The sequence below is a fragment of the Equus przewalskii genome, chromosome X (genome assembly GCF_037783145.1).
Source record: "Equus przewalskii isolate Varuska chromosome X, EquPr2, whole genome shotgun sequence".
Taxonomy (NCBI): Eukaryota; Metazoa; Chordata; class Mammalia; order Perissodactyla; family Equidae; genus Equus; species Equus przewalskii.
The window spans coordinates 111,269,405-111,296,127 of NC_091863.1; the positions used below are offsets into that span (position 1 = coordinate 111,269,405).

Consider the following 26,723-nt stretch of genomic DNA (forward strand, 5'->3'; position numbering starts at 1 on the left):
CTGATGAGATAGGTAATATTATTATCCCTAATTTTTGGATGATAAAACTGAGGTATAGGGAGGTTAAGCAACTTAGCTAAGTGGTAGCTAGTATATATCAGAGGCATGATTTGGATCCAAATAGTGTGGCTGCAGAGTCCCTGCTTTTAACACAATGCTTTGCTGCCATAATAATGGCTGGTATTTGTTAAGTGTCACACTCATTACAAACCCTATCTCTAATCCATAGATAACCCAGCAAGGTAGGTATTATGCTTATCTCAAGTTTTACAGATATGGAAAGTGAGGCTTAGAAGGACTAAGCAACTTGCCCAAATCACAGAGTTGGGGAATGCTAGAGTCTGTCTCCACAACCTGTGGTCTGTACACTCCAAGCTTTGTCTCTTAGCAAGAATAAAATTCATGTTTTTTCTTTTTTTTAACTCAGTGGCTTTCTAGTGAGAGATGAAGGCAAATTTTACTCAGTGTCAAATTTCTGGAAGGATTGGATAACTGCAAGGCCAATGTTCTCTTTGGGAAATACGCATGGCCTTCCCACTAATGAGGTGCAGGAAGCAGTAGCCTTCAGTGAGGGACCCCTGCTGCTAGTCCAAGCCCCACAGGCACAGGGAGATCTGCAGATCTCTCCAACAAGAAGCTTTTCTCTGATAGAAAGGGAAGGAGTTACTGAAACACATACAGAAAGCTTTCATATGAAATTCAAATTTGTTCAGCCTTCCTGAGAATGAATCTTAAGTGAACAAAATAACATTCTGACTAAAGCCCATAATCACATCACTTTTTACATGATGAAATACAATGAGATGCACGGAAGAAATAACTGGAACAAATTCACCCTATTTAATTCTATGGGTGAACAGTTCTTCTAGTTTTATCCTAGAAATACATAGGATACGAGTGAGGCCAATACATTTTCTGTGATCTACTAAGAAAATGTACCCAGTAAAATGTGAAACGAAGCTAATGATTAATATTTCCTTGTCTTTAGATACTTGGAAGTATGGCCCACAAGGAATGCTCCAAAAAGCATTACAGTGAACAACAAAGGGTTGGAAAAATATATAAGTTCTGTGATTTTTATGTTTTTCCCATTGGATATTACTTTCATATAACTCCTTATTTCAATTTGGAAAAAAAACAAACAAGGCTCCCAAGTTCAACAAGGCCATAACACTAAATATGAAAAAAAAGACAGACAGGAGAACTATATTTTAAATGTAACAGACACTTTTACTCACCCAGTATTTTAATATTATATTATCCTTTCCAAAGCGACAGTTAGCAAAAACTGAAGAAAAACATATGAATTCATACTCTGTTGAGGAACCTTATATGCAGTAAAATATGGACACATTTGTACTAAATAAAAGCCTTTTATGAATCATAATCCATCATGCAATGGCTTATTTGGTTATACTCCACTGTAAGCTGATACAATTATTGCAGCTTTCCTGTTTTGGCTTTGTGAGTTATAACTCCAGGTTCTCCAAAGTTTAAGAGGGGAGTCAATTTCTCACCTAGCATTTAAATATGTATAGACACAGAGAATGTTTTCCTTTCTCCCATACCCAAATACTTTATCCCTTGAGCCATAGCCCCTTGACTCTTCAAAGACCTTTCATTGAAAATTTACTATGAACAAACTCTGACCTCCAAATTGGAAAGACTGGGTTTAACTAGGCGTTATGTACAATTATTGCTTAGTCAAGCATGCATAGAATTTTGGAATATTATGTGGTTAGTAGTTATTTTACTAACATTGTATTGAGTACTATTATTTCTGCAATAATGGTACTCAAGCACAAGTCTAAGATATGATGGTAAATAAAACCCAGAAAATATGAGTTAAAACTCCTCCCATACTGTAAGCTTTACAATGAGTAGGAGACAGTGGTCACCTGCCATTGGAGGAAGAGCAGGAAAGCTGAGAGAGACACTCTGTCCCCTAAATCCCGGGTGCATAGTACAGATCGGGCAAGGAGAATAACTGAGAGAAACCCCACAGGCACTGAGTACCTTGAGTACAGTGAGTACCACCCAGTAGCCCTCTACTGCTGTGGAGAGCAAGAGATAAAAGAGAGAACATCCCCTCCTGCCAGGGAGGAGCCTGTCCACAGAGCCAGTCTACAGAGCATGCTGGAGTAAGTGGTTAAGGAAGGAGAAGAGAAACAAACTATCCAAGTATTCAGATTGAAAGCCCTGCTAAAGAGAAGGTTGTGATCCTGCTCTTAAATAAGGTGAAACCTGTGGTGAATTGAATATAACTAAAGGAACAACGAAACTTGATCCAGATCAATCTAACAGTAGCTGGATCCCAAACCAAAAACTACTGGCCTAATAGAAGAAAAGGTATTCTCATTTTTGGACACTGATATAATTTACCTTAGTTTCTGTTCTTTTACCCATAGTGACTTTTATTCAAACAGAAATTAGATAAACAAACAAAACAAAAGACTTACAAAATAGGAAGAAAATAGGAAACATTCTCAAGAGGTAAAGAGTCAATACAACCAATCCCAGAGATGGCCTAGATGAAGGAATTATCCAACAGGTACTTTAAAATAACTATGATAAAATTTTTAAAAGATCGAGTGGAAAACTGGAATAACATGCATGAATGGATATAGAATTTCAGCACTGAGATGGAAGTATAAATAGAGAAAAATGGAAAAGTTAGAAATGAAACGTGGATGTATCAGAGACAATGAATTCGTTTTTTAAGGGACTATCAGTTGACTGGATACAGCAGAGAATAGAATCCATGACTTGGAAACATGTGAATAGAAAGTATCCAGAAAGAAATAAAACAGTAAAAAACCTGGAACAGAGTGCCTGATATCTGTGGGACAACAGCAAATTATCTGACATATGAGTAATTGGAGTCCCTGGAGGAGAAGAAAGAGAGAAATGAGCAGAAGAAATATGTGAGAAGATAATGGCCAACAATTTTTCAAAATTTATGAAAGACAACATCTTAAATATCCAAGAAGGTCAGAGAATACCAAGCATGATTAATAAAACAAACTAGGCACATCAGAGTCAAACTATGAAAAACCAAAGATAAAGAGATAATCTTGAAAACATCCAGAGAAAACAGACACACTACATACAGTGGAATGATGATAAGAAGAATATATAGCTTCTCATCAGAAACAATGAGAGACAAAAGACAATGGGATACTATTTCACCTGGTGAAAGAAAAATAAAATCTGTCAAACCTGAATTACATATGCAGTAAAAATTATTCTTCAAAGATGAAGGTGGGGGCCTGCCCCGTGGCCGAGTGGTTAAGTTAGTGCGCTATGCCATGGCGGCCCAGGGTTCCTATCCTGGGCGCGGACATGGCACCACTTGTCAGGCCACGTTGAGGCGGCGTCCCCTATGCCAAAACTAGAAGGACCTGCAACTAGGATATACAGCTGTGTACCAGGGGGGATTTGGGGAGATAAAGCAGAAAAAAAAAAAGATTGGCCACAGTTGTTAGCTCAGGTGCCAATCTTAAAAAAAAAAAAAAAAAAAAGATGAAGGTGATATAAAGAAATTTTCAGGAAAAAAAGAAACTGAAAGAATTTTTCTGCAGCAGTTAAGCACTACCAGAAATGCTCAAAAAAGCTCTTTATAATGAAGTAAAATTATACCACAAAGAAATCTAATTATGCAGGAAGAAATGAAAAACACCAGGAGTAAATGTTTTGGTAAATATATAGGATCATTATTTAAAAAAATAGTATGTGTGAGTTTATGTGTGTGTATGTAGAAATCACATCAGAGACCACTGACTGTTTATAGTAAAAAATGATAATAATGTAACAAGGGAGTATACAGCATACCTAGAATAAAACATATGAGAAAACAATCATAAAAGTTGTGAGTGGGGTAATTTAAAGAACAACGCTGCAAATTTCTTACCTTGTTTTGGAAGTAATAGAATATATATTGAAAGTAGCAGAGATAAAGATGCACACTGTAATCTTGTGAAACTGCTAAAAGTAATACAAAGAATATAATATGAAAAGAATACTTGATTCACTGCAAAAATGCTGGGAAAGAGAAACAAGGGACACAGAGAAGATTGGACAAATAGAAACAAAGCACCAAAATGGAAGATTTAAATCCAAACATATGAATAATTATGATATGAACATAAATGGTCTAAAAACCTTAAATAAAAGGCAGAATTTGGGGACTGGAAGGCAAGACTCAATTATACATTATTTATAAGAAACACACTTTAAACATAAAGACACAGAGGATGAACACCAAACAATGGCAAATATACATATTGCAAACACTAAGCCTAACAAAGATAATGCGGCTGTACCAGTATCAGATAAGGCTGACTTCGTGGTGATGGATACTATCAGAGATAAAGAAGGAAATTTCATAATCATAAAATGGTCAATTTATCAAGAATATAAATTCTATGTGTGTTTGCACCTACTAACAAAGGTACTATATACTTAAAGCAAAAATTGATAGCAATAAAAGAAAATATAGATAAATCTACAATCACGGTTGGAGGTTTCAATACTCATCTTTAAGGCATCAATAGAATATGTAGACAAAAAAATCTGAATATAGAATTGAACAACACTATCAATCAATTTGACCTGATCAAAACTTATAGAACACTACTCTAACCAATTGCAGGAAACACATTCTTCTCAAGGGCACACGGAATATTCACCAAGTAGACTATATGCTCAACTATAACACAAGTTTAAATAAATTTCTAAGGGTCAAAATCAAATAGAAGATGTTATCTGACTACAAAAATATCAAGTTTGAAATCAATATCAAGAATATAAAAAGACCACCCCCCCAAATTTGGAAATCAAATATCTCATTAATAAATAAGCACTTTTTATTAATAAAGTAACAAATTAAATAAATTAATTAATATATAAGTCATGGGTAAAAGAAAATTTCAAAAAAGAAGTTACAAAATACTTTGACTTGAATAATTAATGTATAATATATCAAAAAATGAAGTGACTCTAAAGTAGTCCTTATAGGGAAATGTGAAGCTTTAAATGCCTTTACTCAAAAAGAAGAAAGTTGTAAAATAAATGATTTATATCTCCACTTTCAGAAACCAGAAAAAGAAGAACTAACTAAATCCCAAATAAGTAGAAGGAGGGACATCATAAAAACAAGAAAGGAAATCAACGACATAGTAAACAGATAATCGCAAAAGCCAAAAGTTGATTCCTTGAACAGATTAATACAATTTTACACCACTAGCACTATAGATCAAGAAAAAGAGAGACAAAATACAAAGCATTAGTATAATAAACAGAAATGAGGACATCACTAGAGATGCTACAGACATTAAAAGAATAATGAGAGGTTGTTGTGAACAACTCAATAATAAGACAAAAACCTAGTGAAAAATAGGCAAAACACTTGAACAGATACTTCAATAAAGAAGATATACAAATAGCCACTAAACACATGAAAAAGTATTCAACATCATTAGTCATCAGGCAGATGCAAATTAAAACCAAAATGTAATACCACTATATACTCACAAGAATAGGTAGAATGAAAATAATTGACAACCCCAAATGTTGGTAATTATGCGGAACAATCAGACTCTTATTGGTGGGAGTGTAAAATGATAGGAATTGATTTAACAGTAGCTTAAAAGGTATACTTATATCAATCTTATGACCAAATAATTTCACTGTTAGGTGTTTGTCCAAAAGAAATTAAAATTTATGTCCACAAAAAGGTTTGATTGTTTATAGAAGCTTTACTCATTGTAGCCAAACATAGAAACAGTCCAGACAATCCTCAATGAGAGAATAGGTAAAGAAACTGGCATACATATGCATGCAATAGAATACTACTCAGCAATAAAATGTAATGACTTACTGATACACACAGACACATGGGTGAATTTCAAAAACATTATTCTAGGTGAAAGAAGCCAGACACAAAAAAGCACATACTATAATGTTTCCATTTACATGAAGTTCTAAAATAAGTAAAACTAACCTACAATGACAGAAATAAGTTCAGTGACTGCTTCTAGCAGCAGACGGGTGCTGACTAGGAAAGGGCATAAGGGAATTTTCTGGGGTGATGTAAATGTTCCATATCTTGAATATAGAATACATGAATGTATGCATTTTTCAAAACTGATCAAACTGTCTACTTAAGATCTGAGCCCTTTACTGTATGTAAATTATACCTAAACAGCAAAAAATTTTAAAAAGTAATATGCACTCAACTTCCTGTATGTGGATGTGGGAGGCTGGTGAGGGAAGGACAAAAATGAAGACTGGGAAGAGAATTAGTGAAGACGAATATGGACAGGAGGATTTCTCTAAGTGAGATATATGTGGTTTTCCTGTTCCAGAATCATATGGAGTACTTGGTAAAATGTAGATTCTCGAGTTCCCACCAAATCTGCGGGGAATCTCAAATTTTAACCACTTTCACAGAGGATACTGAAGGTACACACTAAAGTTTGGGAACAGCTGGATTACAGAATTTTCAGTCCAGAATATAAAAGTTTACTATATAGAAACAATGTAGTTAGAAAACACTGAAGCTAATGCTTGAAATGTGACTTTGGATATTTTCACGAGTTATGAGTGTTATGAGTCAGCTTTAATATGTCTATAAGGTCAGATTATTTTATTATATTGAAATGAGTTGAAATTGTAATTTTGAGTTGGATGCTTGGAAGTTTGAGCATCTGAGAGAAACCATAACTTTAACTGAGATTCTAAGTTTTCTATGTCATTTAGATGAATTGTGAATATGTGCTCATGTAAAAAATGTTTAAGGAGAGTGAGTTATATTGTATCAAAACAGTAATTTTGCTTCTATTAAGCATAAAGCATTCATAGAATTGCTATTGGAACATAAAGACACCTGCTTGGGAATGATAGTAACCAAAGACTACCAACTTCTCACATTAGAATTGTAAATATATAAAGATCTTGCAATCAGAACAGTAACAATCAGCCAATCGACAAACCAAATTTGCTCAAAATCTATTATATCTGGGATAGTATGGCATTACATGGACCTGTTTTAAAGACTGGCTCCAAGGTTCACTAACTGGGGAACTCTCTCTCATTACTTAACCTCTTTGAGCCTCAGTTCCCTTTGTAGTAAAATGAGGAAAATACCCACCTACTTTGCAGGGTTGCGGTTAAGAATTAAGAGTCATGCCTGGAAACTATTTAAGCTGGGGACTGGGTCACAGTTGATGCTTAACAAATGGTAGCTGTTTTTTTTTTTTTCTTTTTTTGGTCACACAGTCTAACCATTAGGCTGATTAAGCCTCTTTTTCTTAATTAGCAGAAACAAAGAAATTATTGACCAAGAATAAGGATCAAGTGGATCACAAAAATAGAGAATGAAATATTATGGAGAGGAAAAATATAAGAATCTGACTTCTTGTCTTTGGGTTCACCTTTCCTTGTTTTTCGAGTGTTAAGATCTACAGGACAGGGTTATGATGTAATTTAGGAGAAAGGGACCAAAAAGGCTGCTTGAGTTGCTTCTAGACTATATATATCCCATGTTCTGTTTAGTACTGTACATCTAGAAGCTAGCACAGTGCCTGTAACATAGGAGGTTCTCAGTGCCTGTTTGCTGAGTAAATGAAAAGGGGCAAAAGGAATCTTCATGGCTCATATACAGGCCAGTCTAGCTCAGCAATCACGAACTTGACTAGTTTCGTTCTCTATCTTGGCATACTACCGTGTAGCAGTGGTTAACAAAGAAGTCAAGGAATTCTCAAGACCCAATCAGAAGGGTTTTTTCCCCCACATAAATGACATTTTAAGTTACTATTGTTATGAGTCCTGTGCTATTAATTAGAGAGATAATAAGAAGAGTTGAATAGGAGCCTTGCCTCCTAGGAATTTATAATCCAGTAAGGAGAATGAGCACAAAGTTCAATACAATATGAGGGAGTTTAGAATGAGCGTCATGACTGGTTTAGCCAGCAAGTACTATGAGAGTTCTAGGGGTGAGGAAGTCTTATTTGGCTGGGGGAAGGGATAGGAAAGGCATCTCAGAGGACATGAATCAAAGTCTCATGCACATTTAAGTCCCTGGTTAAATTACACCTCCTCAATGAGCCCATCCCAAATCCAGCAAGCAGAAGGCATCTATCCATCTATCCCAGTCCTGATCCCCTGTGGCTTTTTGTACTTCCATTACAGCACTCATCACAGTGTGTCTGGTATTAGCTAGCTGGGCAACCAGACTGTGCCTTCCTGGAAGGCAGAGACTATGGCTCTTCTATCTTGGCACCGTCCTCAGTGCGTAGGACATCACAGAGAGGGCACTGTGTAGAGTACATATTAATGAATTAGACAAATTCCTCTAGGTGTAATGGAAGCGATTAGATTGACTGAAGCAGTTCTTCTACGGAAGGAAGGAGATAGGACTGGAAAGGTGTGGAACCAGACTGTTGTGGGCTTTGCTTAAAGAATAAAGTCAACCACTCCCTCCCCCCAGCTGGTTGGCATTCAGAGTGAAGCCAGTAAAGGTTTTTACATGGGGAAGGAACGTGATGAATGTGGCATTTGGAGACCTTATAGTATCACATTATATTAGCTGGTATTAGAGCTGAAAAAATATATTCCTCTTACTCAACTATGCAGTTAGGCCTGAGTGGAACAACGAATATTACAAAGAATGCCAGAGTATTTGGTATTTACACAGAGATGCATGCACACAACCAACCAAAGAAGGGGTCCTAGTAAACATCTCCAACTCTGACTTTTCTGGATCCCTAGAATATGCCTCAATAACACCCATCTTGTCATGCAAGGAAAGGCTCCCAAATCATAATTCTTCGTCCTCTAAGAACAGAGTAAAGGATGGAGTATGTTGGGAAAGAGTCAATATTTGGACATTGCAGCCACACGTTGAATGAGACATAGGGAGTTGTCACGGGTCCAGGAGACATGTGTACGTATTTAAATGTATTTAAATATGTAAAGGACATACCTGTTAGTCACAACTTCCTTTCAGTAAGGTTTAAAAAAAATTCTATTTTAGAAGGTAACAGTATCATGTCATACCAGATAACAGCTGCTAAATTATAGGAAACACTAATAAGTTATTCAGAAACTTGCAAAACAAATTAAGAAGATTTAAATGCAACCATTTTTAACATTCTCAGAAATGAGGCATTATTATATTAAAATATATGTTAGCAAGCTCTGGTCAAAGAATTCCTTCCGAACAGAATGTAGATATGTTTTCATTCTGGTATGAAAAATTCAGATTTTCAAATGGATAGATTAAAGAGTAATCTGTTAAATATATCTATTCTAAAATTAAACCTTCACTTTATGAAAACATTCACAAAAAGGCTCCTTTCCTTATTACATACCTCATGCGGACTTTGGAACTTGATTTACATGTAATTTCCTGGAAACAGTCTAATTGTATAAAGCAAGCATATTTGTTCTGTCGATAGAGATATGTTTATACTTTTAGGCCATGCCCAATGGCACTGCTGGAATTAAAAGAAACGTTACGGCATATTCATCTTTCTCTCCCGGGGCTGGCATCCCAAGGTGAACTTACAGAACCTTTTCTACCTGAGAGGCACTTGCTTCCTGTGGATCCTCTCCTTCCTTCACAAGAGCTTAGCTGCTGGGATGAATTGTCTTACCACCCAAGACCTCTTCACTTCCAATAGTATTGAAAGCCTCCAGTCGAAAGCCTCCAGTTTCTAAAGCAAATGGCAAAAGGCAAATATAGACTTCCACTATACATTCTAAAGACACAAATTGAAGACAGCCTTTCCGGTTAGTTTTATAAAATCAGTTTAGATTACTTAATCATTTGTCCAAAGCAAATATATTGAAATATTTTTAAGTGTTCTGTGCAGCCACTGTGGACATATTGATTCACTCAACAAACACTGAGTATCTATTTACCAAGCACCAGGCCCAGGGTGAGGCAGTCAGAACTGCGTATTATGAGAAGGCACTTTGAGGCACTGCCCTGGTGATAATGGCTTCACTGTTTGGAACGAGCGATGTATGAAACAGCTGAAATTACACACCTGAATCCCCCGAAGAAGGGACTAAGCGATTATTGATTAAAAAAAAATAACTAATAAATAGATCATTTCCTGAGTGCCTTTCGATAAGAAAATGATTGTATAGTTCCTGAAGAGAGGGAAATCTGTCTTCCTGTGTTCCTAATTTTGGAAACTCTAAGTCAATAGGATACATGAACCATTAGGCAGGTGTAGGTATGGTCACTGAATAGAAGGCCCATAACCAGCCAGAAAGAGAAAAGAGCATGAAGAGACCTTGATGAGCTGAGGAAGCAGTCACAGACAAGCAGAAGGCAGCACAGCAAAGACATAAACAGAGAAGTCAATGGGTGAGCTAAAACAGGGTTGTTAGAAACAAGACTAAAAGGGTAGGCTAAAGAAACTTACATTCCCTAACTTAAGCATGATCATGAAGGCTTCCAGGCTGTGAGGGGTTACACAGAGCACAGCTACCGTCTGTTCTTTAGCTTCCCTGGCGACCAAATGAGAGGCACCAGACTTAGACAGAAGATGGGGGATTTAGGGTGAATGTTCTTGCCTTGAGAGCTGTTGAAATGAATTCTTTAGAGAGCTTGTGGGGGCTGTGGCTGGGATAGTCTCATCTGTATATGAGGAGTGAAGTGTTTTCCTGTCTAAAGGCAGAGAGATAAACTACCTGACCTTTCTTGGGACTTCTCATTCTTTGGGTGCATAATCCTTTCTTCTGGTTTCATCTGCACTATGCTACCATGGACTCAGAGCTTACCCTATGTCACATCAGGTACTTTTAACATTTCTTTCAAAGAGAAACTGCAGCATCCCCAGTCACTGTCAATCTGTCCCATAGCTTTCATTCATTTCTGCAAAGGGGCTCTGTTTGCCATGAACATACATCTATCTAAAACAGACACGTCTATTTACAACATTTCATCAATCAATCTAGAAGTCTTTTGTAAGCACAAAGTTGGTTTGTGCTTGAATCTAACCAAACAGCTTAGATGGCAATCCGATCGTTTCCAATTAACACACGCACACGTCAATTCAATCATTTCATGAGAATTACCAGTGTCACAGACCTTACTCAGCAAAGAATTAATATATGCATTCCACTCAAATACTTTATCAGCAGAGTGTTGAGTTTAAATGTTTCTGCCACATGTACCATATCCTGAGACAAGAGGCATAGAGGTCTATAGTAGTCCCTTCCTTTAGGGATGATTATAAGCTGTCTCCCATATGACAGGTGGAAATTTTGGTGGGTTTATTAGAGGCATGAATTGTGTAATCAAAAAATGAAATGCTGAACCGACCTCACAAATTCTATAATTATTTTCATCACAAGGGCAATCCCTTGATGCCCTAACCATTCAAATGAGCTTTTTTCTCCTTTTCATGGGGAGATCGATTGAAAACAACCAAATAAACAACGCCCATGCAACATGACAGATCAATCCGAACCTTCATTTGGGCATGCTCCGGGACCACTCCGAGTAGTTCAGGAGATCCTGCAAAGTACTCAGAAAGGAGAGCCTATTCATCCCAGTTAATGCCGTGCATAAACACACGCTACTCAGCAGTTTCAGGACGGGGGAAGGATTTTGAAGAAACAAAATTGCAAAGAGTAATCCTTCATCTAGACGAAACGTTCTTGCAAAATAAAGCATTTAGAGGGGTTAGCATTCTCCGGGATCCTTTCGCGTTCAATGATAAAATGCAAAGCGTTCCAGGGGAAGCGTTTGCTTGCGGAGGCTACTTCGTTCAGATAATATGAAGACTGGAAAAAAGTTTCCCAAGAAAAGGTGTCATTTTCCATTTATTTACGCGTTAAAATTCCTCATCAAAAAGTAGCCAGTGGAGTGATTTCGACCCTCCAAAAGAATCCCTGTCCTGCTATTTTCAGAGGCTTGAAACAACCGCTCCAGCAATCTTCTCTCATCTTGTTTTTCTCCGTGAGCCGGAGGCTCTTGGGCGTTGGTTCCCTTAGCTATCTGCCGCATCTCCCTCGCCGCCATGGAGGAACAGATCCTCTCCTAGTTTTGCTTAGACATTATGGAGTGCCTATCTTCTATGATTGCCCTGCAGATACACCTAATAAGATTCTCAGAATTAATGTGTGATTGTGTCCACCTTTCCTTAGCTTTATGTTGCCTTCTCTGTCTTTCCTAAGCTAATAGCAAAATACGTTTAAAGCTGATTATAATTATTTATTCTCTTTTCTTCCTTTAGAAATTCAAATTAATGTTTTGTGTTGTCTGCATAGAGTAAATGCAAATCTGGAGGTAGGAAATCTCTCTTGAATCAGCTAGTGTCACAGCTTTCTAAATACAAATAAAGCTTTAAATAGACAGATATACACATTCACTGTTCTATAACAATTAATATCTAAAATTCCTCTTAGGAAATAAAAAACAAAGGAATCATTTTTCAAAGAGTCTATGCTCAACAGCCAAATATCATGGAGCACAAGGAAACTCAAGAGCCCCTGTCCCATCCGGAAAGAAAAGATCTCAACAGAAAGGCCCGCGGCATAATTTTCTTAATTTCCACAAAGGTGTTAATGCCCAGGATAAGCTTTCAAGTCTATGTCCTTCAAAAACATTGCTTAAATAAATCTTACCTGAATACGACTTCCTTAACAAAGCCATGCTTCTTTATAAGCTGGTCCTACCCAGACAATTGCTGTCTACATTGGGAGCAGACAAAGAGAGAGGAGATCAGAGAAAGTTTAAGGCATATCTAAAGTATTCTCCAAGGTACTGGCCAGAAACATCAAGCCCATACTCGCGGTATAGAGAGATCATTAATGGGCATTAGTGACAGACCATTATGACTCTCACAGATCATTAATGATTCATCATGTAGCAGTATTCTTCTGGCAATAATCAGACCATTGCTTGGACTCAGATATAAGCTTTGCCCATACTATTTGCTTAAACTTATTATTTCCAAGCATAAAATTTTATTTTGCCTTCTAGAATTACGAAAAGTGGTCTGTAACAGGATCCCTCAGCACATTAGAGAAGCTTTTGGAGCTAGCTGCCTTCCTTGGTAGACGCTTCTCCCACTGTCAGGAACCTGGTAGTCTGAAAGGCTCCCCAATAGCTTTTGAAATGTAGAAAATGTGTCTTTTATTCTGAAATTGAATTATTGATGAGCAGAAAATGCTCAAGCAAATTAGACATTTATGAGAATTACAGTTGCTCAATCCTCTGTAGCAATTACTTGTAAAATGTTGAGATTCTACCTGAATTTTGAGTTTCTTGCCAAAAAAGACATTTTCACATGGAAGTCCTTTGTTAAAAATTCAGAGAACCTACTAGCAGCCTATGACAAGGCTTTCAGCTAATTATAACAAAAAACAAGAAACACAGACTATTTTAGCATTATACCATAGATGTTACTGAAGCACTCAACAGTGTTAATATAAGAATTAAAATTTTAAGGAAAAGTGAAACAACAAACCAAATTGCCATTCTTTTTATTTTTGCCTTATGGAAGATCCACTATTTTGGTTAAAAATTCAAATAGAAATGGAAATTTAGTTATTCCGGGAGCAAATGAGTCTTTCCTATTGAACAGATTGGATTCTCCTTCTGTGTGGCTCTGGGAAAACTTCCCTTGAGTCAGAGAGAAAGGAAATCTGTCTCAGGGTCTGAATATCGTCACTATCAATGAATATTGAAGAAATACTGACACCCACAAGGAGCTATATTTATTGAGCCCCATCACCCATACTCAGTGCTGTATGGAAAGGAAGATTATGTATATCCAAAAGCATTCCATAAACTTACATAATTTTTTTCCCCTTAAGCGTCTCTGCATAATCAAAATTGCCTCGTGCTCTCTCCCTCCACTCTTCCATCCACCACTAAGAGTGTAACAGACAACAGCTGCAAATGTGAGCCCCTCCCAAAGGGATCCAGCCTCAAGCGAAATTGGTTTAGCTGTAAGGATGAGATTTCAGCAGAAGGCAGAGGATGGAGAAAATTTGTTCTGCCCTGAAATCGAACATCCTCCCCCATCCCCCACCAGCTGCCTGCCGTCCAGGGTCCTGAACATTAGGAGCCCTCAGAACCCAAATGGGCCGAAGAGTTGTTCCTCAGCAGAGCCGCCTCCCTGGAGATGTGTCCCGTGAGCTTGCAAAGGACCCTGTTCTGAGAAGGACCCTGCACTTGGTTTCACTTTTTGCTGTCACTATTTTTAATTCTTAACAATTTTTGAACAAAGCGCAAAGTTTTTGAACACTTTTATTTTGTGCTGAGCTCTGCAAATGATGTAGCCAGTCCCCTCCCTTAAAAAACCATTTGTTAAGTAGTCAGTCATGCTTAGAGGTGCAGCTGATCAGCTTCAGAGTGTGGCCATGAGGTCTTCCACATTGCCCTTTGACTGGGAAGCTGAACTGGTGCTCAGGCCACCAGGCACACAGTTGCATATGCTCAGATCCCTGTTTACAAACCAAAATGGCTAATGGAAGAATTTTGCCTTCAGTGAACTCCTTACACAGGAGAGATGCCAACTTCCTTCAAACAAAAATAGAAAACCCTAATATGGAGGCAGTGTCTCTTGGCCAATGTAAGAGCTCTTTAAAAAAGGCATTTCCCAAGGGGCAAAATTAAGTCATCTCAATATGAGTGGTCTTATCAGGTCTAATCAAGAGACTCAGTCTTTTGTTTAGCTATGCCAAGCTTCTTATGGCCTTGCAGGGGCTGCACTGCTCAGTGCAGTGGGGAAGGGGGACCCCTGGGATGGGAGCAACCGAATCTTTTGATGTCTAGACTGCAAAGAAATAAACAAAGTGAGGATTGACCTGGAGCCAAACTGTAAGACAGGTGAAGTTTATTTCTGCTATCCTTTCTCTCCTTTCCCTCAACTAATTCTCAGCCACTCAGGGCTGCTCTCTAGCAGCTGTAACTCCACTGTAGGAGTAACCCCCTGTTAGCCTTGGCAGCCCCCTCTCTACCCCATGCTTCTACCTCCTCTTGCATTCCACGTCTCCCTATTTTCCAAGTCCTCAATGTGGCTGATCTTGGTCAGGTGCTATAAAGGAAAGCAATCTGATTAAATGAATTTACACAAATTTGTCAATGACAAATGACAGCTCTCACAAAGGTGTTTTCATTTTGAAAGAAAGCGTCGTTCTCCAATTGGCATACTCGGGTAGTGAGAAACGGAAGGATTATAAGCAATAGAAAGAAACAGGGGCTGGTAGTGCTCGCCTGTTCTACTTAGCCTTAGGTGGTGATATATTTCAATGTCTTCATCACTTCTTTGTTGATTTCCATTTCTAAACCTTAGGGATAAGATGCTCCCATCCTTTAAGGAGTATCAAGGAGGTATAGGTTTGTGCTGATCCAGTCCATTGGCTCAGGGTACCACTCTCAGCCCCACACAACAGACTAAATGAGTTCTCTGAATGTAGCAGGCTCTTTCACACCTCCACAGGTCTGTGCAAGATCTTCCCCCAGCTTGGGGCGCCCCTCTCCCTTTGTCTGCCTACTAATCTTTCAAGTAGAACATCTACTAGGAAGACTTTTCTTCCAGCCTCTCCACACCTCTCAAGTTGACCGTGGCCAACTTAGTCCCTTCACTGTACCCAACACAAACGTCTATCATTGGACAATTAAACTTGATCGCATTCAGTTTTTTACATGATCTCTCATTTACTGGATTGTAAGTAGGTAGAGGGCAAGGGCCACATATGATCTGACAAGCACCTGTGAATAAATGAAATCAACAGAGAATGGTGTATCCTAAATGGTGCATTAGAAATATGAGCCTGTGTGGCTGCCATAATTCTGACACATACATATTTGCAGGTGGTAGGCTGCCGTTTTGCATTAGTTGACTTAGGGAGGGGTTGCACGGGCAGCCTTCACTTCCTTTACAGTGATTTTAATCCAGATAGAATCAATACTGGGGTCAGTGCTCAGTGCTGTGTCACTCATCCTTTTCTAATAGATGCCATTAGCAACTAACTCTCTCTCTCTGTCCATCAACCAATAGTACCCCTCTGAAGTCGCCATCTGTCATCTGCCCCTACAGGCAGAGTCCAACTAAACAGAAGCTGACAAATCTAGTTAACTCTCTAGTGAGGGCCTTTAATTTCAGCCCAAGAAGTTACAGATCTCCAAGCTTTCATTGCCTTGTGGTCAAGCAGCCCGAGTAAACTTCCTGCCTTCCTGGAGGCCCTAATCAATACTCTGCCCTCCTCTTAGAGCCCAAACACATCAAAAGCAATAATGCCTGATGTTTAATCATTTCCCATTAAAATGCAAGGCTCTGTCTCCAGGCCCCCTTGACAGTTTGTTTCAAAATGTCTGCAGAAGCCGATGTAAACAGATTTGTAGTACATTGTTTACTTGCTGTGCCATCACGGCCTATTGGCTAATTAGTAAGAGCATTTTGCTGCAAATTGGGCATCTTGGCTGCACCAATCCCTCATTTTGGGAAGAGGTTATGGGAGAGAGGAATTTATGGGAGCAAGGACAGATAGGTTTTTCGTTAAAAAGTACCAAAGTATTGAAATTTTATGTCCACACAAAAACCTGCATCCAGAGGTTTATAGCAGCTTTATTCATACTCGCCAAAACTTGGAAGCAACCAGGATGTCCTTCAGTAGGTGAATGGACAAATAAACTGTGCTACTTCCAGACAATGGGTTATTATTCAGTGCTAAAAAGAAATGAGCTATCAAGCCATGACAAGATATGGAGGAGCCTTCAATGCATATTACTAAGTGAGAGAAGCCACTTAGCAATCTGAAAAGGCTGCACACTGTATGATTCCAACTTTATGACATTCTGGAAAAGGCAAAATATGGAGACAGTACAGGGATTGCCAGGGTTTGAAAGGAGGAGGGATGAAAAAGGGGACCACAGAGGATTTTTAGGGCAGTGAAAATACTCTGTATGGTACCATAATGATGGATACAGGTCATTATACATTTGTCCAAACCCATAGAATGTACAACACCAAGAGTGAACAGTAATGTAAACTACGGACTTTGGGTGATTACTATGTGCCAACGTACATTCATCAGTTGTAACAAATGTACCACTCTGGTGGGGGGTGTTGATAATGGGGAAGACTGTGTGTATGGGGGCAGGAGTATATGAAACATCTCTGTACCTTCCCCTCAATTTTACCGTGAATCTAAAAATAAAAAGTACTGGGTATCTAACATGTTCCTGGAGTACATGTTTTCTCCTTGAATTCTCATGACAACCCTGTATGGTTTTCTTTGTTTTGTTTTTTGTTTTTGTAGATGAGGAAACTTAGGCTAAGAGGGGTGAAGTTCCTTGGCCAAGGTCACTCAGCTGGCAACCGGCTGAAATACTAGCAAGAGTTTTAAAAGCTTGCCTGCTGGTTAAGCTGGATACCCTTTATGGTTTCTCCCAGAGTTTTCATGATCCTGTGTCTCTTTTGCATAAAGCGTTCTCCAATGAATCCAGTTGCTCAAAGCCCATCAGCACTGCCCATGTCTCTCATTTCTGACAATACTAAAGAGTCCCAGGGAGGAAAGGAAATGCTGCACAGGCAGCCCCCACCTCAGTCAGAAGACAGGAACCATTTCACTGCTGTCAACTACCAAGGGCAGCACCTCCTTCTCATTTTATCACAGGGTCGCAGGAGCAGAGAGGCAGCCAGGGAGATCCACATCTCCTCCCACTCCCATGAACACGGCAATAAGCTTCAATAACAGCCCATTGGCTATTTTGCCCACAGCTCAAATCCCAGGAATGCCAACTAATTGAGTATTTTAATGAAACGGCCCCAATTGCGCAAAAAGATAGGTGGTGGGATCGGAGTGATAAGCATGTCTTCATTGAGTTATTATAAGAATTAAATGAGAAACTCATATAGAGTGCTTGGGGCAGTGCTTGGCACACTGCAAGCAGTCAATGAACATTAGTCTCCTTCTCTTCCCCTTAGTCCCTTCTTGCTCATTCACTTGTATCCCCTATAATCTCATCATTATCCTTCCTGACAGCATTTTGGGCAGCATTTTTATGAAACTGATCAATAAGCAAGCAATCCATGAACACTAAGTCTTTACAATGTACCTTTGTCATATGCAGGAGATGCAAATGGGAAACATATGCACACAGCTCAGAATCTAAAGGGAAGATAAACATGAATACAGTTCAAAAATGTCACTCAGAATCCAAGGCCAAAAAGGATATGCTGAAGGCAGAAACCGGAGCTATGATGTTGTAAAACAAGATTTGATTTGCCTAAGTCACTGTTTATACAAACTACAACTTCCCAAAGATTGATCGTGTTGTATGTGTTCCTCCATTATGGTCTCATAAGAATGAAAACTGAACTAGCGCACACAAGCTGGTACTGCTGTAACAAGAGCTGACTGACACCTCATCTCTGAGACTTGGACAGGTCTTCTTCCATAGTAGTCTATTCTATGTCGAGTTAAAAGCAACAGAGCACATGCTTTATTCTGCTCGATTCTGCTTCTGACACTGTAGTAAATAACGCCTACATTTGTCAGTGAACAAATTTCAGATACCACAAATCATACATCTTTAAATTTGCTGCTTGGATCTTTTAAAGGTGCTAGCGGGGGGTGTGTGTGTGTGTGTGTCTGTGTGTGTGTGTATGCACACAGATGTGCACACACACATATGCATCTTATTAGCAGGAAGACTTGCTCCAGGCATACATGATTTTCAAGCATGATGGGAAAGTTATTCATTTCTTGCAAAACTGTACGCAATGCAGGGAAAATAGGAAAGTTATTTGGTTTCTGCAGTTTCTCTCCGAGGAAGAACAAATTAATGGAGAATGGCTTCTCTTTGTGTTCATAGCACCCCCTAGTGGAGAGCTAGCATATTTCAGTTGCATGCTAATCCTCTCACCCTCAACAATTTTTATTTTCCTATCAAAGCTTTATGGACGGAGAAATTAAACATTTAGATTTTTCTAGATTCATATCGCATGACCACAGGAACAAAAAATTCGATTATAGTCCTCTTCACTTAATCTGAAGATTCTGTTAGCCGGTTTTACAATTAATGTCAAATACTTGCCTATTTTAGACATTCTTTTATTCAGCAAACATTTCTGGATGTCTATTATGTGCTAGACCTGTTCTGGATGTTTGAGACACAGGAACAAATAAGCCCAGGTCTCTCCTAGGGAGGAGCTTGTCCAATGCTGAGAAGTACCTGTGGACGGCCATCTTCAAAAGTGCAAGGCTGGGAGGCTGAACCAGGCCTGGTAAGATTCAAAGACAGTGTGAGGGAACAACAAAGGCTTCATAAAGTGGGTGATATTTGACCTGAGCATTGAAAGTTGAACAGTTGTTCCCAAGGCAGATGGGGTTGGTGAAGGAGCTAAGGTATTCTAGGTAGAAAAAGTAGAGAAAGCGAAGACTTAGGTGTCTGAAACCAGATGGGACACACCTGAAATGGGAAGTTGCTTGGCATGGCCACAGGCTAACAGATGAGAGCAGGCACAGAGGAGAGGATTTTGGAGGCATAAACTGAAGAATTAGGCAGGGGATAATTTAGAAAGCTGGTTTAAGGAGTTGGGATTTCGTCCCAAGGGCGATTGGGTTTTACACTAGAACAGATTAAAACTGCTTTCAGAAAGGTAACTTGGGCTGCAGCATGAGGAATGTGAGGGCGAGGGGGTAAGGCTGGAGACAGGGGGCTCTGTTAAGCGATACAGGTGAGAGAGGATGAGGCTCTAAATTAGTGCTTTAATGTGAGGGCGGAACTGGAAGTATCAGTTCCCTCTGAAGACCCACCAAAGCCTGGATCGTTGTCTATAAAAAAAAACTAGTTCTAGTGACTGCAAGACAGTTGACTCTTAAGTTGGGGGAGGAGGCAAGCAGTGGTTACTTCAAATAGTCATCTAAGATACTCTTTGATTTGACCTGCACAATGCAGATGGGCTCCATCCCATCCGAAGATTCACAAGGAAGCAACAGAGCAAAGTGGTGAGAAGCATGGACTCCAGCGCCATAGAGACATAGACTTGAATCCTGGCTCTGCTACTCATTGTAAGCTATGCTTCCTTGGGCCTGTCTTCTCATCTCTCTGAGCCTCAGTTTCCTCCTGTATAAAATGACCACAGGAACAAAATTGTATTTATCTCATAGGGTGGTTGTAAGAACTCAATGAGGTAATATATGTAAATTGCTTACTACAAAGCCTGGCACATAGTAAGCAGCTGATAAAAGTTAATTTATTTCATCTTCCTCTTCCTTGTTCCGTGTACCCAGGCAAATTAGTCTTTAGAAAGGTGGCTGGCACATAACTCCCTCAGCACCTCTGTAGGGTGGGCTACCTTAGGCTAAGGAAAGCCTGATGGAAAGGTATCTCATGATTTCAGCAGTTTGTTTCCCTCCAAACCAGGGCAGAGTCTAAGCTCCACAGATAGATCTGAGAACTAGCCAGGTTCTCAAGGTCCGTAGCGCCTGGTCCGCAAACCTGCCAATTCTCACTGGAAAGCGTGGTGCCTAGAAAGAAGGCTGGCAGCAGAATCCCATGGAATTTCTAAGTCAGCCAAGAAAGAGACAAGTGAACAGGAGAAGGCCCAGCCAAGATGGGAGGCCAAGTGGATTTGGCATTACTGGGAGCCAATGGCTAGACGGTGCTGAGAGGGAGACAGTAGGGCTAGGCCTGGAGTATTCCTTTGAGTTAAGGTGCACCTCACGCAATGGCTTTTTACATGATTCTCCCAGAGTTAGCATTCCTAAAAGTGAGTCCTTGGAACACTAATCAGACCAAGATTCTCTGACCGATAAGATCCTGTAATCAGTAAATTTGGGAAAGGCTGTTTACCACACCCTACTCTTGGAGATTCATATTACAGATTTGGCTGGCTGAAGGTTTTAATAGAGGCTACAGTAAAGAAACCTATTAACTGTGAGAAAATCTGGATTGAACATACTAATTTGCCCCCAGAATCCTTTATTTCCCACAATAAGTACTAATGTTCCTTAATACTAGTATTTAGTGGAAAAGACTGTGAGGACTTGCCAAGCTAATGTCTCCTGGGCCCGGGCCTCTTTAGCAGGTATGATACACGGAATCATTGAAAGAGGCCCCATTAGTGGCCTCCCAAATGTCCTAATCCCAGGTTGGCACTGTATTCTCCACCTATGTATCAGATGGCCATGGAGGGATGGGTCAGAAAGTTGCCCTGGATGGGGCCAAGTCCATTGCTCCTGGTATTTCTGGTTTCCAGGCTCGGGCTCCCTTCAGGAGGTTTTGAATCCCTGGTACCCAGAAAGTGGTACAACTGTAGTCCTTGAAGAAGGCAGTCCACTTGACCTTGAGAGAATGGAGCTTCTGGGCCTGTCACAGTGAGTCTAGGCTTCTGAGATAATGAAGGGATGGAAAGGGAAAGAACTCAAATATCATTTCTCCAGCCCAAGGGTTCCCTGGGGCTTCCACTTGTCCCTTCACTGCTCCAGCAGCATAAGCTCCCTCCTTTGACACATGAGCTAACAGAAACTCAGGAAGTTTGATCATATCTTGGCATTACAACCAATCCTGCTGCTTTTGCTCCAAGACAATTTTTAAATAGCGTTTCATTGAATGGCACAGAATTTTGATAACCTTGGGATGTGTACCTGTTATGGACTGAATTGTATGTACCCCCAAATTTATATGTTGAAATACCAGCCCCCAATTTTCAGATAGGGTCTTTAGGGAGGTAATTAAATGAGGTCATGTGGGTGGGGCCCTAACTTGATAGGAGTGGTTGTCCTTATGAGAAGAGGAAGACAGACTACAGCTCTCTGGATCGCTCCCTCTCTTTGTCCCTCCCGCCCTCCATGTGTGCACAGAGGCAAGACTATGTGAGGACACAGAGAGAAAATAGCAATCTACAAGCCAGGAAGAGATGCCTTAAAAGAAACCAAACCTTACAGCACCTTGATCTTGCACTCCTAGCCTCTAGAATTGAGAAAATCAGTTTCTGTTGTTCAAGTCACCCAGTTTCTGGTATTTGGATATGGCAGCCCTAGCAGATTAATACAGTACCTATTTCTTCTAAAGCATATATAACTTTGCCATTTCTTTTCCAAACACCTCCACCTAGAGGATAAAATAGCAGTCTAAACTTGTAAAACTATATAATGCTTGGAAATGTTGATGCAACCAGGAGCGGTTTAAAAATGATAATGCAATTTTAATGAAATAGAAATGAGGCAAAATTGCAATCTCCAAATAAAAAAATGAAAGCAGCAAACATTTAACAAGTGCCTAATCTATACCTGGCTCTGTGTTTGCCATACAAGGCTGGGGTGAGCAACACCTCAATGTTGAATAAAATCTAGGCCCTTCCTTCAAGGAATTCACCTTTAGCGGAGGAGACAGACAAGTAAATGCATTTAAAAAGCAAAGGAGAAATTATGAGTTACAGAGGAGGGGTATCCAATACATTGGTCAGGGTTTGGGAGGTTGGAGTCAGGGAAGGCATCTCAGAAGAGGCGATATTAAGCTGAAACTTGAAGGAAGAGCAGGAGGCAACCAGGTGAAGAGAGTAACTACTCTAGAAACGGGCAGAACCCAGAGGAAACAGACAAAGCCTCTGCCCTAAATGAGCTCTTAGCTCCCAGGAGAGAGACCAACACTCATAATTACCTTATAAGGTGGTAAAATGACAGAGATGTGGCACAGGCAATATGAAAACACAGAGAGGGGCATCTACCAAACTTAGCCTCGGTGGCCAGGGAAGCCTTACTCAGAGCAGGTGGTGGGAGCTGAGTTTTGAAGGCCAGTGGTCATTAATCAAGTCAGTTGGGAAGGGGCAAGAAAATGTGTGGGGCTAAGAGAATTCCAGGCAGACAGACCAAGTACAAAGACATGCAGGCTTGAGATGGTCTGACAAAGTTGAGACATGCAGGCGGTTTGGAATGCTCGGAGCACAGATTTCCACAGATAGGATGAGATGGAGCTATGAAAGTTGCTAGGGGCCAGATCATGTGGTGCCTCATGGACCACAGAGAGGGATTTGACACAATCTTGTATGCCGTGGGGAAACACACAAGGGTTTTAAGCAAGGGAGTGACCTGATCCAATTGGCATTTTAGAAAGATCTAAGTGGTTGCAGTGTGAAGACTAGTACAGTGGCTGCAAATGTGAGACTAGAGGCAGGGAAAACCTTTTAAGAGGATGTCAATTGTCCAGAGAGCAATGTTGATAGCCTAAATTAAGTCAATGACACTGTCAATAGAGAAAAAGGCAACAGACTTCAGAGCCACTGTGGATGCTGAATTGACAGAACTTGGTTATGGACTGGAGATGCAAGGTAAGGAAGAGGCAGGTGTCAAGGAGTACTGTAGGGTTTCTGACTTGGGCAACTGGATGGTTGGGGTGTAGCCATTCATCAAGATAGGGAACACTGGAGTTCATTTTCCCAATTTTTCATTTTTACAGGTGAGGAAACTAAAAAAGGTGAATGACAGCTGGCACTATAAGGCAGTATTTTCTGATTCTTTGCCAACTAATTTTTTGTGTGTGTGCACATGCATGTGAACACACACATGCACGTGAACACACACATGCACGAATTCAGTTTTGGATATGCCTGTGAGACATGACAGTGGAGACAATCTAGAATTAGTAGGTGGGGAATATGGAAGAGGGACCCGGACTCATGATAAAGATTCTGGAGTGAAGAGCAAAGAGATGGTAATTGCAGTCATGGGAGGTGGGTAGATGAGATGCCCTAGGAAGGATGCACAGTGTAAACTGATAGGAGGCTGCGGATGAAACCATGAGAAACACTATCATTTATAACAGAGGAAGGAGAGGCAGTGAAGGAGACTTTGGAGGAATAGACCCAATGTAGAAGACAAACTAGGAAATAGTGGTATCTCAGAAATCAAGGGAGAGGAGAGTTTCAGGAAGGCAAAAGGGCTTCCTGAGAGTTCAGGATACTCTTGACAGGCCAACTTAGCTCAGGGCTGTATGTGTTCACTGACTTTTGTAATCACAAGGCCTGTAACAACCTTGGAGAAAGTGGTAGGTGTAGTGGGTTGAGGAAAGAAAGGAGGTGAGGAAGTTACTGCTTTTATTCTCTTCTGTTCTCTGCACCCTCCATTGTCCCCTTACCAACCACAGTGTAACCATGCACTATTCAACAGACCAGAAGAATCTGGGCTCCAGGGGGCAGAAGAGAAATGTGAGTTCCCACAGAATTTTTCCTGGCTTCCTCCCTGCTTTAGTTCTAAGTGGTTCACGCTCAGAGGCACAGACAGGGGTGGGGAGGTGCATGGGAGGGTCACTCTATGTCTCAGAGTTCAGTTGGGGGAGTTAGTACACAAAGATGCCACCCTTTAACTCTCTAAGTATCTTGTAGTCTTGCTTTTATACCATTTCCACTAGGACCCTTTTCTCAATTTTATTAACCCATATTGTTGAAAGGTACCACTTTTGGAGATGTACTTAAAGACAGGAACCACCTCTTCCTTTTTTGCTTTTCTCCACATCCATTAGCAGGAAATTGTGTTCACAAGCTGGAACAGAATTTCCAGTAGGAACAGATCCTACATCAATTCCTTATGTACAAAATGTATCATATCAAGTGGAATATATGAGGGGTATCCATGGTCAAAACTAATGGTCTCATGAGGGTGGAGCCTAATATCATTTCATCTGAGAAGTAGGGAATTAACCATGTTTGCCATTGTTATCATCATTATCATCATCAACATAGCAATTATTATTAACATTTACTAGATTGTTAATTTACTCTTCACAACAACCCCAAAATACAGTCGTTATTAATTTATCCCGTTTTATGCATGATGATACAAAGGTCCAGAATATGGAGAGTAGAACCTGCTCAGGTTCACTCAGTCAGTAGCAGGAACTTGGACTTGGACACATTCAATAATTCAACAAATCTTATGATCACTTGAGCACCTATGATGAACCACAGTCTAGAAAGTTGTTCTCCCAAGTGGGATGCATGAGTCTCAGGAATGGGCAAGACAGTCAGATGTGGGAAGAACACACTGGAACTTCAATTGTATTTATTTTTGTCATCCTTTTTTATTTGTATGCTTGTATATATTTTAGGATATAATTACATTATAAAATATATTAGTAGATATATACATGTACATAATTTGTACATACATAAATATGCACACTCAGGCAGAGGTGTGTGATCTAAAAGTTTGTAAATGACTGGTGTAGAGATAATGATAAACAAGACCTCACTAGCCCCGACCTCCTAGAATTCACACATAGGACTATCTGTTCCCTGAGCCCATGCTCCTGAGCCTCTCTGTTTTACACCACTCTGAAGAGCACAAATCCTTTGCATTGTTTGGACCAAAGCACAGACCATGGATTTAATTTAAAATATAGTTTTGTGAACAATTTATTTTCCAGACATTTATCCTCTGAGGCCATTTCTCATTGTCAGAAAAACTTAGAGGGATCTATGTTTGAATCAGCACCTCCCATTACTCATTTTTATTGATGATGATTCTTTTATAGTTGAAACATGAAAAGAATTTTAAAATTTGAAATATGTACCCAGATAACTGACTATATTACAGGTTAGCTTCAATTTTCACACACTCCGTAAGCACTATTTTGCTTTTATATGTTTAATCCATCCATTCATCCACTCATCCATTCATCAGATATTTACTGAGAGCATACTGGGTTCCAGGCACTGTTCTAGGCACTAAGGAATTCAAGCAGTCATTCAATGTGCATGTCAGCATATCTCAAATTTTTGTCTTTTCCAAGAATTAAATACTAGGGACAATATTACTTACTTGGAGTGTTGTTTCTTTCCTTGCTCCGAGTTTCTTGGCCACTTACAGCAAAAAGAGAGGCACTGTCAGTTACTCAGTTTTAATTATCAGATAAGAATATACCCAATATGTAAGAATTTATTTTATTGGTGGAAATGAAGCCACAGTTCCAGAAGTGCTATCCCTTTTCATTACTATGAGCTATACTTTAAAGTTTTAGAGTGCTCAGATCAGGATGTGTGTGAATTATCAAGTATCTACCCTATCAGTATGCTAGAATTTCCAGAGAGCCTAATTCGGCTGAAAATAACGACCACCAAACTATAAGATTCCTGTAACCTTTGAGGTGAGTATATGAATCCTATAGCCACCCTCATCTTTCTGGTCATATGACCAAATCAGGCAATATTTGAGTCTAAGACTGAACTCTGTGAAAGTAAACTTTTCTTTCATGAAATGTCTCAAGTTAAAATGAGAGCCACTATCAGTGACATAATACGGAGACAGGATTGAGATGCGTCCTGGCTGACTACAGCAGACAGTTAACGAGAAGAGTTCAGTCTGTTAAGTAGTGGTATTCTTGTTGACTTAATCAAAATTGATCAGCTACCAGGCTTCTGACAGCGTTCTTTTGTTTGCATAAAGTTGATTAATCTGTTTTCTGGACCGGTTGTGTCTTACTGCTCTCTGAATAGCTAACAGATCATTCCTCATTCTTGTTATCACCACCACCACCAACAACAACAACAACAAAGTCATGCTGCCAACATATAAATGGATCCAGATTATGAGGCCCACAGCTGAAATAAGGCCAAAGGCTCTGATCGTAGCAGCAAGAAATGGCTCCCACTTAAAACCTACTTTATCAGCATTTAAGATGTACGTGTGGTAGCTTATTAACACACAGGCCTAGCAGGAATTTTGGATAAAAGGTACATTCTTGTGTT

General features: G+C 39.7%; 1 protein-coding gene across 10 annotated transcripts in view; it reads right to left on the bottom strand.

The window, feature by feature from the left end:
- Positions 1-26,723, bottom strand: part of FGF13 (fibroblast growth factor 13) — a 488,610-nt gene that overhangs the window by 87,448 nt on the left and 374,439 nt on the right. Inside the window, exon 1 of one of the 10 annotated variants that reach the window (XM_008536943.2) lies at positions 12,646-12,802. The exons of the other annotated variants lie outside the window; for them this stretch is intronic. Coding sequence (XP_008535165.1) covers positions 12,646-12,673 — 28 coding nt within the window. The 5' untranslated portion in view covers positions 12,674-12,802. Of the gene's footprint in view, positions 1-12,645; positions 12,803-26,723 lie in introns of those variants that run through there. 10 annotated transcript variants of the gene reach the window in all.